Raw genomic sequence first — 11,589 nt, forward strand, 5'->3', positions numbered from 1 at the left:
GTCCCCCCGCGCCCGAGCCAGGCGGCACCACTGCAGGTACCGGGCTGGGCTGGGGGCTGCGGGCGGGCCGGCCGCATCGCTCCCCGCGGTCTCGGGCCTTCCTCGTCCCGCTGCCGCTCCGCTTTCCCTCCCGCCGCGCCTGGCGGTGCTGCCCGCGGGGCCCGGCTGCCCCCGGCGCCAGCGAGGCGACTCCCCGCTCCGAGCGCGGGCCCTGGTGCCTCCAGCCTTGCCAGGTCTTAAAATATGAAATGATCCAACTGGAACCCCCAAATGGTTGCAGTTTCTGCAAATTGTCCTCCACTCAGAGGATGCAAACGTCTTCTCTTTCTTACTTTCTATTGCTCTCTGTAACTAGGCCACAAGTGAGTGAGAGAGGACTGGGTCACCCAACTTGAAGTGTTTCTTTATGTCGCACCAGCCAGCATGAGAAAGCGCTGACAGCAAACCCAAAAGGCAGTTGAGGTTGCTTCAGTGTCTCAGGTGTTGCATATTGTTTTTGGCTCAGATCAAGTGGGAGCATCCGAATCCCAGGACCTCCAGGCTCGGGCCTGCATGTAGGAGGCCGCCAAGGGATTTGGGAGTGTCCGAAGCCCCAGGGTGAGAGCCTGAGATGGAGGATGCTCGCCGGTTGTTAGCACCGTATGTGGGTTTTGGAACAATTGAGTTCTGTTCCAGCAATAGGATTTGGAACAGATTTGGCTGGCTTGACCTAGAACATGCAATATAAAAAAATATGCTACATCAATTAACTGCCTCAAAAGTTACCATCTATTTTGAATACTTCTAGTATTATCTATTTTACATCATACAAGGGTTGAAATCATCATACAAATATGATAATTATCGTACGCCTGACAGTGCTAGCTGTGGAGTCTGCCCAGCAAAAACCATGCCCAGGCAAAGCACCTTCCATGGTGCTTGGAGCAGTAAAAAATAGAGGAAAATGTTCAGCTTTTGTGACAAGAGTCGGATCCTCCCTGGCAAAAAGCGCTGCTCAGTGTGCCTGAGGCCCAGGCAGACAGAGGGGCTCTAAGTCGAGAGAGCATCTTTATAGACAGGGGCGGTAGCCCCAGCAGGAGAAGTCCTGGGCAAGGAGGAGCCCAGCAGGAGTTCTGGGAGTGGGGAGCACAGACAGCCTTGGGTCCTCTTGTAATACCCTGCCCCCTTCATCCTCTTACCCATCAGCTGTCTCTTAGTTTTCTCTTCCTGCCTTCTCTGTCCCAGCTCATCCTGTCTCCCCTCCTTTTCTCCCCCTCAGGGACTTGCATCTTTTACCCTGAAAGTTCAAATCTGTGATTACAATTTCCCCATAGCAGCCTGTAATAGATAACTGCTTACTCCTTACTTCTTCTACCACCAATTGCTTTCTGTTGACAGGTAACTGCTACCCTCCCCTCATCCCCAGGCTTGTGTCTGTCCTTCCTTCCATGAGCACCTGGGTTTTTGGAACAGTTCAGAAATGCCAACCATCGCTGAGCCAAAATGTCTGGATAGTTAACACCTTGAGACTTGTAGTGACACATCTCCTTTCCAGGTCGCTGCTCAGATATCTGCTCATGGAAGCGCACTGCAATTCTTCTTGCTTGTATTAGTATTGTAGCAGTCATCCTGAGTTTTTACTTGGGTAAGTGTTTGAATTATCTTCAAAGAAAATATTGCTTAGTGCTTGAGACTAACTGGTTTCCAGATTATCAGATGCATCTAGGCACAAACACACAATAAACTTTTGCAAATTTCCCCTTATTTCAAGGTGGCCCTTGGGATACGTTCCTTATAACAGAGGTTGAGGATTGGAGAGGTGAAACCCATGACAATAGAAACATAAGGGCAACATTTACTCCTAGCTTACTTATGACTTTGGAAAGGAACGTTAGTATTTGTGCCTGTTTTGAAATTCAAGGCAAGAGTCTATCAGTTTGTGTGGGGTAGGTTCTTCTTTGCAATCACTAAGATTCTAGCCTTAACTCTTCAAAAAAATGAAGTGTCTTGTGCTTTAGTGGCCACAGAAACTGATGGGGACACCAAAAAAGTGTTGCAATGGCATTGAAATTTCCAGGAGCTTGGCAGCTGCTAAATTCACGATCCTTTTAGAAGATCAGAACTGTTTTCCATGTCTGCACAGCACGTAGCATCATCTAGGTAATGTACCAGTGAGACAATGCAGATCTGAGCCCAGTGTTCTGCATTGTTCTAGGGCTGTGCAATTCCACTGAACTGTTCTCTTCAGTGGGGAAACATTCACGGCTGCGCTAGGCAGCTCCAGGACACATGGAGTGGGGAGAAATGTGACAAGTGTTGCGGTATTTTTTGGCAGGAGTTAAATCATCAGGCAAGAACTCTACTGTCTCACCTGCTGTGAATCCCTGCCCTGCTGACTGGCTGTGTTACCAAAATGAATGTTACTACCTGTCGGAGCAAGAAAACAACTGGAACTCCAGTCAGAGAGATTGTTCCTCCAGGAAAGCCTCCCTCTTTGTGCCTAAAAACCAACAGGAACTGGTAAGAGAACAAAATAATCCCACTGGTTTCATTCTCTCCTGCCTCTGGGGACGTGTGGAACATCACCTCTCTCCATCCTTCCTTTCAATTAAATTCCTTTACAACCAGGACAAGTCCCAGTGCAGAGAAATACGGGCACTTGATTTCACTTAGTGTGACAGTTGTCAGCCTCAGCGTGAGTCACCATGTGAGAAGAAGCCCTATGGATTACTTGAGTTAATGTTTCCATTTATTATGTCTGAAGGGCAGCGCCTGAGACCACTGTCTAGGGAAGTGGGGAAAGATAAAATTTCAGTTTATCAGGCTAATCATGCCTACCAGACAGACATTCCTTGGAGCTGGCAGGACACACCCAGCTGCATGGATACTTCTATTAACGCTGACTTGGGAGTGAGGAAACCATTTTTGTTTTCTCTAGAGCAGTGTTTCTCAACCTGTATGTCATGATCCAATAGTGGGTCACAAGAATATATGACCAGGTCACAAACAAACTTTAAAAATGGATGACCTCCTTTACAGGAGAAAAATATGGGAAATGGTGAACTTTCCCTAGCAGGCTGGCAGATTTTCAGCCTGTGAGGGGATGCTTGGGGCCCCCACGTGCCACATACCCGTCCCCTGCCCCACACACTGCGGGCAACAAGTCAGGAGTGAGGGACATGGGGTTGGGACTGGCCATTGATGTTTACAAATGGGTCCTGGTACAAAAAAGATTGAGGATCACTGCTGGAGAGATTCGCCATGTCTCAAATGTTCTGTTCCAGTGCAGGGATGTTAGAAGAAAACCCACCCTGCTCTGGGCCATAAGGAAGACTTCTCTCTCCTCCCTGGTATAATTGCATCAGTGGGCAAGGTACAAAAGATCCCCATGGCCAGTCAGGAGAGAATTTTTCTAGCTGCAGGCAGTGCTGTCCCAGCCTCATCACAAACTGTCAATGGGGGACGACCTTATTAGCGACCTAACAATCGAAGGGAACCTGGGTGACAGTGACCACGGGCTGATCACCTTCACCATCCACCGTAAAGATGGCAAGTCAGGAAAGCTGGCTTTGACAAGCTCAGGAAGGTTGGTGGTGAGGCCCGAAGGGACCACAACCCAAAGGGGAGGGTAGTTTAGGAAGAGTGGTTGCTCCTCAAGGGATGCACCCTGGATGCACAAGCAAAGTCTATTCCATCTCGGAGGAAAGGCAGCAAAAGGGCACAGTGGCCCCCTTGGCTCAGAAAGGAACTAGTGGACCTCCTGCGTCTGAAAAGAAAGGCCTACAAAGGATGGAGGATGGGATCCACCTCCAAGGAGGAATATTCTGCACTGGTCTGAACCTGCAGAGAGTGAACCAGAAAAGCCAAGGCTGCGACTGAACTCCAACTGGCTACAAGTATCAAGGACAATAATAAGTCTTTTTTTAGATACGTGAGGAGCCAGAGGGAAAGCAAGGGCAACATTGGACCCTTGCTAAACCAGACGAGACAGCTGACAACCAACGCCCAGGAAAAAGCCAACTTGCTAAATGGGTATTTTGCTTCGGTCTTTCACCAGTCCCATGGGATGCCCCTGCCCATTACGGGATAGGAAGGCCTAGGTGAAGGAGATTCCTTACCCTCCATCAATACTGACCTTGTGAAGGAAGACCTTAAGAGGCTGGATACCTTCAAGGCAGCTGACCCCGACAGCTTACACCCCAGGATACTCAAGGAGCTGGTGAGTATCATAGCCCAGCCCCTGGCACGGATCTTCGAGAATTCTTGGTGCTCCGGTGAAGTGCCCGATGCTTGCAAGAAGGCCAGTATGGTGCCTATCTTCAAAAAAGGGAGGAAAGTGGATCTGGAAAACTACAGGCCCATCAGCCTAACCTCTATCCCGGGGAAGATACTGGAAAAGATTATCAAAGAGACCATTCTCAACAGACTGGCTGATGGCAAAATCCTGAGGGACAGCCAGCATGGGTTTGTCGCAAGTAGGTCTTGCTTGACCAATCTTATTTCCTTTTACAACCAGGTGACCTGTCACTTGAACAAGGGGGAAGAGATTGATGTCATATATCTTGACTTCAGAAAAGCCTTCGATCTGGTATCCCATGATCACCTTTTAGCAAAACTGGCCAACTTGCAACCTCGGCTTCACCACGGTCCACTGGCTGGGGAACTGGTTCCACGGTCAGACCCAGAGGGTGGTGGGTGATGGAAGTCAATCGTTGTGGTGCGCTGCAACCAGTGGGCTCCCTCAAGGCTCTGTCCTTGGGCCTATATTATTCAACATCTTCATTAATGATGTGAACACTGGAGTCAGAAGCGGACTGGCCAAATTTGTTGATGACACCAAACTTTGTGGAAAAGCATCCATGCCTAAAACAGGAGGGTGATACAGGCTGACCTTGACAGGCTTCGGAAATGGGCGGATGAGAACCTCATGGTGTTTAACACTGAAAAATGCAAGGTTCTCCACCTTAGGAAGAAAAACCCGCAGCATGTTTATAGGCTTGGCAGTGCTACGCTGGCTAGCACTACGGATGAAAGGGACTTGGGGGTCATGATTGACCGCAAGATGAACATGAGCCTTCAATGTGATGCTGTGGCTAGTAGAGCAAGCAAAATGCTGACTTGCATCCATAGATGCTTCTCAAGCAAATCCCAGGACGTAAATTCTCCCATTGTACTCGGCCTTGGTGAGGCCGCAGCTGGAGTACTGTGTCCAGTTTTGGGCTCCACAATTCCAAAAGGATGTAGAGAAGCTTGAGAGCGTCCAGAGGAGAGCCATGCGCATGATCAGAGGTCAGGAAAACAGACCTTATGATGAGAGTCTCAGAGCTATGGGACTCTTCAGCCTGGAAAAGCGCAGGCTCAGGTGTAATCTGGTGGCTGCCTATAAGTTTATCGGGGTGTTCACCAGGATCTGTGGAAACATCTGTTCACCAGAGTGCCCCAAGGGAGGACAAGATCGAACGGTCACAAACTCCTCCATTAATGTTTCAGGCTGGACAAAGGGAAGAACATCTTTACTGTCTGGGCCCCCAAGGTTTGGAATAGACTGTTGGAGGTGGTTCAGGCACCTACTTTGAGCACCTTCAAGAGCCATTTGGATGTTTATCATGCTGGGATCCTATGACCCCTGCTGAATTCCTGCCCCTGGGGCAGCGGGCTGGACTCGAAGTTCTTCCAAGGTCCCTTCCAGCCCTAATGTCTATGAATCTATTAATCAAACCCCAGCAGATGGGAATCCCCACGGAAAATACTGTGATAAAGATTATGGGCAGTCCTGGCTGCAATGCATGGTATAGGCAGCCTGGGTAGATCTGACATAAATTAGAGCCATTTTTGGAGCTGAATTTGAGTGTGTTGGGGGCTGTGCTGCAAACATTTTTCACCTTGCCCCAGCTGTGTCTGCCCAGAAGCCATCTGTGTAGTGCCTTCTTGTGATAGTGTATGATTTCATACTCGTCCCTCAGTTAAGAGGATCGTAGCATAAGGCTTATAGTTCTCGTTTTCACGATTCTCTGCAATTTAATTCCTGACTCTGTCACTCTTCTCATTTCCTCCTCCTACTTCCCTGTTAGATTCCCAGGCTCCTCCCAAACTTCCTGCCTCATGACTCACTTTGTCTCCTCCCACACTTCATGTGGCCTGTTCTCTTTTGTTGCTTCCAGTATCTGGAGCTGTCTCCTGCTTCTTGACTGTTCGGGGCTCCATTTCTGCCTTCCTGCAGGAACCCTGCCTGTTGTTATCTCTGTACCCATAACTTCTCTATCCTCTGCTACCTGAACTGTTTTGTTACTGTCTTTCTCTCAGCTCTGATGAACAGGGAATATAATTTGTCCTAGGTTTTGTAAATTTCTGTTTTTATGGTTCTGTTTAAATGAGGGACTTTAAATTCATCCATCTGCACAGGCTGGATGAGGGGCACAGGGCTGGTCCAAGGGCCAAACTAGCCCCATGTTCTTCATGCCACATGTCTGCTGGCTCTATTCCTGTATGCCACATACAGCATGCACCAGCCTCAGCCTGGGCACTGCATGTGATGTGGGGCCAGTGTAGGGTGTATGCTGCATGTGGTGCTTACACTGGACCAGCTCTTTGCCTGGCTCTTGCACAAAAGGCTGTCTGTGGGTCATATTGGGGCTGGCCCTGGATCCAGCATACAGGGCCAGTCTGGGTACAGCATGTAAACAAAACTGGCCCCACACACTACATGCAGAAGATGGCCTGGAGCAGCCCTGCACACTGTATGGGGTGCATGGGAGTGGTCTGAGACTCACAGGCAGCACCTCACATTGCACCATAGGGCTCCATAGGCTGTATGTGGCCTATGGCTCATGTCTTTGGTACCCCTGATCTAAATCACTAATAATGGTCTGTATCTCAGGATTCTTATTGTAGACTTTGTCCATCTCGGACAGCTGAGCTCCTCCATGGCTCTGCTTAAATGCTTCCCAACAGTCCCTGGAAATCTTTTGAGCAGAGTCTTCCAAGCAGGCTGAGTCTTGAGCACACTACAGGATCAATACCCATGAACTAAGGGGTTCTTGAGCCGATTGGCTGGGACATTACCCTTCATTCCTCCCCTCTTGCACTGATTCTTCTGGGAGATACATTACCCTTAAGTCCTCCCCTCTTGCACTGATTCTTCTGGGAGAAAGGAAGGATCCTTCTTTCATTTTGTAGTCAGGAATAAAGATTTTACATGTTGGAAAGTGGAAAAGTACCGTTTAACCAGGAGATTCCTACCTGTGTTTTTCCTACAGCAGTTTATAACACAAATAACAAAGCAAGATCCCTGGATTGGACTTTACAAGAGAGGAGAAGACTTATTTTGGGTAAATGGAACTGCAATGAATAAGAATCTGTAAGTTGATCCCAACACTTCCACCAGAGTCATAAAACAAGGGAAGGATTCCTGAGACTGGCAGTGATTGGAAGGGAAAGCTAAAGTACAGAAAGGAGCATCTGTTATAAAGCTGAGGGTCTGAGACTGAACAGAGGATGAGGGACTGTGGTAGAAGATGGATTAGGGACTCCATCATTTAGCATGGATAAAGTCACAGGAAGAATTGAGGCCAGGGAAGAAGAGAGAACACCCAGAACAAAGACCACTGGGTGGACAGGAGGAGGGGAGGGTGAGGCGGTGGTAAACGAATTGTAGAAAGAGTGATAGGAAAAGTAGTATTAGATGAAGAGAGCCCAGAGTCAGAAGAACTGGGAGGAGAGAAGGGTAGCATAAAGGCAATAGGCAAATTGTAAAGGGACACAGAGGAGAGTTCTTTTGCTTTAGCAAAGCAGAGGTCAACTATTTCTGGCGAGGTGGAGAGAGTGGCAGACTGGAGGGGACCCAGAGGGGCCTGAGACAGTGTGAGAAGACACCTTCTTCTAGTCTGGTTCCCATTGGGACCTGCAAGACATTAAAATTATGGCAGGATTAACATGTTATCCACATCATAAATTGTAACATGCTACATTTTCACCCCAATTTACAGGGCAAACCATTCATAGGACAAAAAGAGATACAAAGATGGTTCACATTATATGTGGAACCTCTTTGTAGCTGGTTTGAAATGCATCTTAAATTGAACATGGGACATACGTCTGTCTGATATGGGGCTGCCCTGCATGGATATATGGCTCAGCATGGGGCAATCCTGGGCCTTTAAAAACCTGGGGCATGGGAACCTGAAACAGGGAACAGGTTCTTCCCAGCCTAGATCTCTACACCTTGGGCTTTAAATCCCGGTTCCTGCAGCCCAGCTGAATGGCCTACACGTTGATTTAAAAGGCCAAGGTTCTGAGGCTCGCAGTGTCTGTGCATGTGCAAGTGCCGGGCAGGGGAAGCCCATAGACTTCTCCCCGCCCTGCACCTTTAAACCAGTGCCCCAGGAATTCCTTGCAGGGCATCTCCATGTGAGTTTAAAGCTTCTGGTGTGTGTGTGTGGAGCCTGGGACTGTGATCCTTGAGCTCCAAACATGCTGCGGGAGGCAGGGTCAGTGACCTGTTCCCAATGCCATGCTCCCTACAGCAGTAGCTACATGATTGGGGCTGTAGGGGAAAACTAGTCCCCGGGTTCGTTAGGTGGAGGCTCAGACGAATGATAACATAAGTTTAAAGACTTGATTTATTAAAGAATACATTCTGAACAGACAACTGCCCTGAGAGGAAACTGTCTGTTCTACTTGGCATGCAACTTGATTAAATAGGAAGTATGACATCATAGTAACAGATACACCAATCATTAATAGCCACACTCTTCCTATACTAGTATTCTGTTTTTACAAAACTAGAATAAGATTGTTCCAGTTTGTGCTTAGCCTAGCAGTTTGGGGTCATGCCCTTTGACTTCCTCATAGCTTAAGCTGGGTACGTGATCTGCTCGCTTACACATAATGGCGATTGACTCCATTCTGTTCCCCTTCGGGGTGTCCCATGCCTTGCAGATGGCATCATAAGTTGTTCATAACTCCAGCCAGAGGCTGAGCCAAATTCTGCCCCTTGCTGGACCTCTCGCACTCTGCCCTTCTCCGGGCCTCACACATACCGCCTCTTTTCACAGGGCCTCTTTCATTACGTCCACTTACAATGGGCCTCCCTCATCGTGCCTTGCTCTATAAGCAGCCCCCTTGGGCCATCAGTCTTATCTACTCTCACTTCAGCCAGTCCACAAACAGCCCTTCAGGTCGCTCAAGCCTCCCTACTCTATGTGGCACTGGCCTTATGCCTCACACCGGGCTGAACACCATCCCTAGCCAGGCAACCTATCCAAGTTTTTCGCTGTTGTGGGTGTTGGCCCATGTGCAGCCCTTAAGGTTGCCCAGGCAGCCCTACTCTACACACCCCCAGTGCAGCCCTTCAGGCCTACCTGTGCAGACCCAACTCTACACCCCAACATACAGTCCTCCAGGCACCACCGTGTACCCTATTCTGTGCAGGCCTCCATATACACTTCTGTCCTCTGACAGGGGCTCAAGGTCTTATACCCCATGGGCTCAGGTGTCCACAGACTTGCCCACAGCCTGTCCCTGATCTAAAGTTACCTATTGGGTAGTGGGAGCTGGGGTTATAAGGTGGCCCTACCTGCCTTTCACTGGGGAGGCAATGGGTCTGGCATTTCTGGTGAACTGCCCCACCATTGGCACTCCCACCAGACCATCCTTCCTCAGCAGGGTGTAGTTTCAAGTCATACCCAGGACCAGGAGCCTCCTGCCATCCCCACAGCACCTGTACTTACCTCCAAGGTGTTCTTGAGCAGCCACTCAACCAGGTTGCAATTTTCCAGCTGCCAGCAGCAGACTGCTACCTGAACCTTGAGGGCCTGAGCTAAACTGGAGTCCGCTCAGCCCTCTGCTCCAATCATATGGCCTTCCTGCGGTCCTGTGACTGCCTCATCAGGGCTGACCTGCACCTGCTGGCTGCTCTCAGCCCTTCAAGTGGCAGGCATCTAAAGTGCTCTGCCATACCCTGCCAATCTGAACTACAGGAAAAATTGGGTGAGCTCTGGCCAACTTTGGCCAGTTGTCACTGATGTCTGTAACTGTTAATCCATCAAGGGCTGCTCTTGTCTGCTCTTGCTGAGCCTTTGAAAGAAGGCTAAGTACATCCAGTGCTTGTAAAAAAAGGTCTGTCATTGCCCTCAGATACAGGATAGTACAGGGGCAGCCATTGGAGCCTTTCGGCATATGATTATTTGCTCCCATTATAAAATACACTGAAGTACAAACCCCAAGGAGTAGGAGTGTATATGTGCGTCTTTTATCCAAAGAAAATGTCTTTAAAAAGAAATTAAACTGGGCTCTTCGTAAGAACAAAAGAGCTGCGAGGCTGCATCAGTGCACAGGTCCATCTGGCCCACCATCCTATATCTCACAGTGGCACAAAGCAGATGCTGAGGGAAAAAGTACTTGTGCAGGGCCTATCCAGACGCATGTGTCCTGTGCCTTCTTCCCATACAGATTACAGTATTTAGAGGCTTAGGGAGCCCTAAAATAGAGGCTTCACCCCTTACCTTCATGGGGAAGTGCCCTAATCACTAGAGTCCTATGAAAACCATGGGGGAACTCTCTCACCCACACATGCACACACCTGCACCTATGTTCTAGGAGAAAGGAGTGATCTCTGCTTCACTTTTCAAAGGAAGCCCACTCTTTTTTAGGAGAAATCTTCGTGCTTTGGGTCCTGCATGGACAGAGGCATATCTAGCCACCACTGCAGGAGGCAGGTTTTCCTTTATTCCTGCTTCCTTCTGGCTACCATAAGAAGCTTCCAGCTCAGCATGCTGACTCTCTTGAGATGCTTAACTGTAGGCACTGAGTCAGGACCTGGGGACAAAGCCTAGGAAGCTGGGACCTTCTCCAGCTGCCTTTGCAAGTCCAGCTTTGCAAGGCTTAATTTGAGGCATGTTACCAGATTTGCCCATTACTTTGGGGTGTGCTCATTTATTAGGGATATGTTTCTAGGGTCTTGGTAATTCTGTCAATGTGCTGCTTGTGTTACTTGTGTTTCTATACGGAGCTGTATATCTCCCTTCTGCAAGTCCTCACCCCCAATGGAGCTATCTTGCAGCACTCAGTTTCAGTGGGGCTGGGTTCCTCCAGTCACCACATCAGTCATACACACAAACACACACAGATTAATGTGACATGCCTGACCCGGCCAGGTTGATCAGCATGGACAGGCTGACACCCTCATATGCCAAGAATCAGTTCATCAGAGCAACAATAAACTGCAGTCAGACACAAGCACACAGGTGAACAGAATCCCTCTGAATCTGGCTGTGTGTCCAGCTGACACCCTCATGGGCCAACGTTCAGTTCATAAGGGCATGTCTGAGTCAAACTGGGTCAATCAGCCTGTACAGGCTGATCCCCGTATGTGTTTCAAACTCAGCACATCCCAATCTTTGGCCTCTTGATGAGCAGACCCTACAGTATTTTTGGGCTTCACAGGGATCTTTAGCTTAGGTAAAAGAAGCGTTGCTGCAGAGCAAGTGGGGAAGGAGGAGAAGAGAAGAAAAAATATACCCAGTTACTCCCAGTTTGACTATAAAAGTTATTTATTGCTAAGCATATGAAATATATAATAGTACTAGTAGTAATAGACATGCAAAAGAAAAA

The 11,589-nt window shown here is 48.7% G+C and overlaps 1 protein-coding gene across 1 annotated transcript in view; it reads left to right on the top strand.

The window, feature by feature from the left end:
* Positions 1–5: 5 nt before the first annotated feature.
* Positions 6–11,589, top strand: part of LOC102379502 (C-type lectin domain family 2 member L-like) — a gene marked incomplete at its 5' end in the record, with an annotated part of 18,334 nt that continues 6,750 nt past the window's right edge. The window contains 4 exons of the mRNA XM_025195041.1: positions 6–36; positions 1,535–1,624; positions 2,315–2,499; positions 7,236–7,336. Of these exons, the coding sequence (XP_025050826.1) occupies positions 6–36; positions 1,535–1,624; positions 2,315–2,499; positions 7,236–7,336 (407 nt within the window). The remainder of the gene's footprint in view (positions 37–1,534; positions 1,625–2,314; positions 2,500–7,235; positions 7,337–11,589) is intronic.

Source organism: Alligator sinensis, unplaced genomic scaffold (genome assembly GCF_000455745.1).
Source record: "Alligator sinensis unplaced genomic scaffold, ASM45574v1 scaffold162_1, whole genome shotgun sequence".
In the NCBI taxonomy this organism is placed as follows: Eukaryota; Metazoa; Chordata; order Crocodylia; family Alligatoridae; genus Alligator; species Alligator sinensis.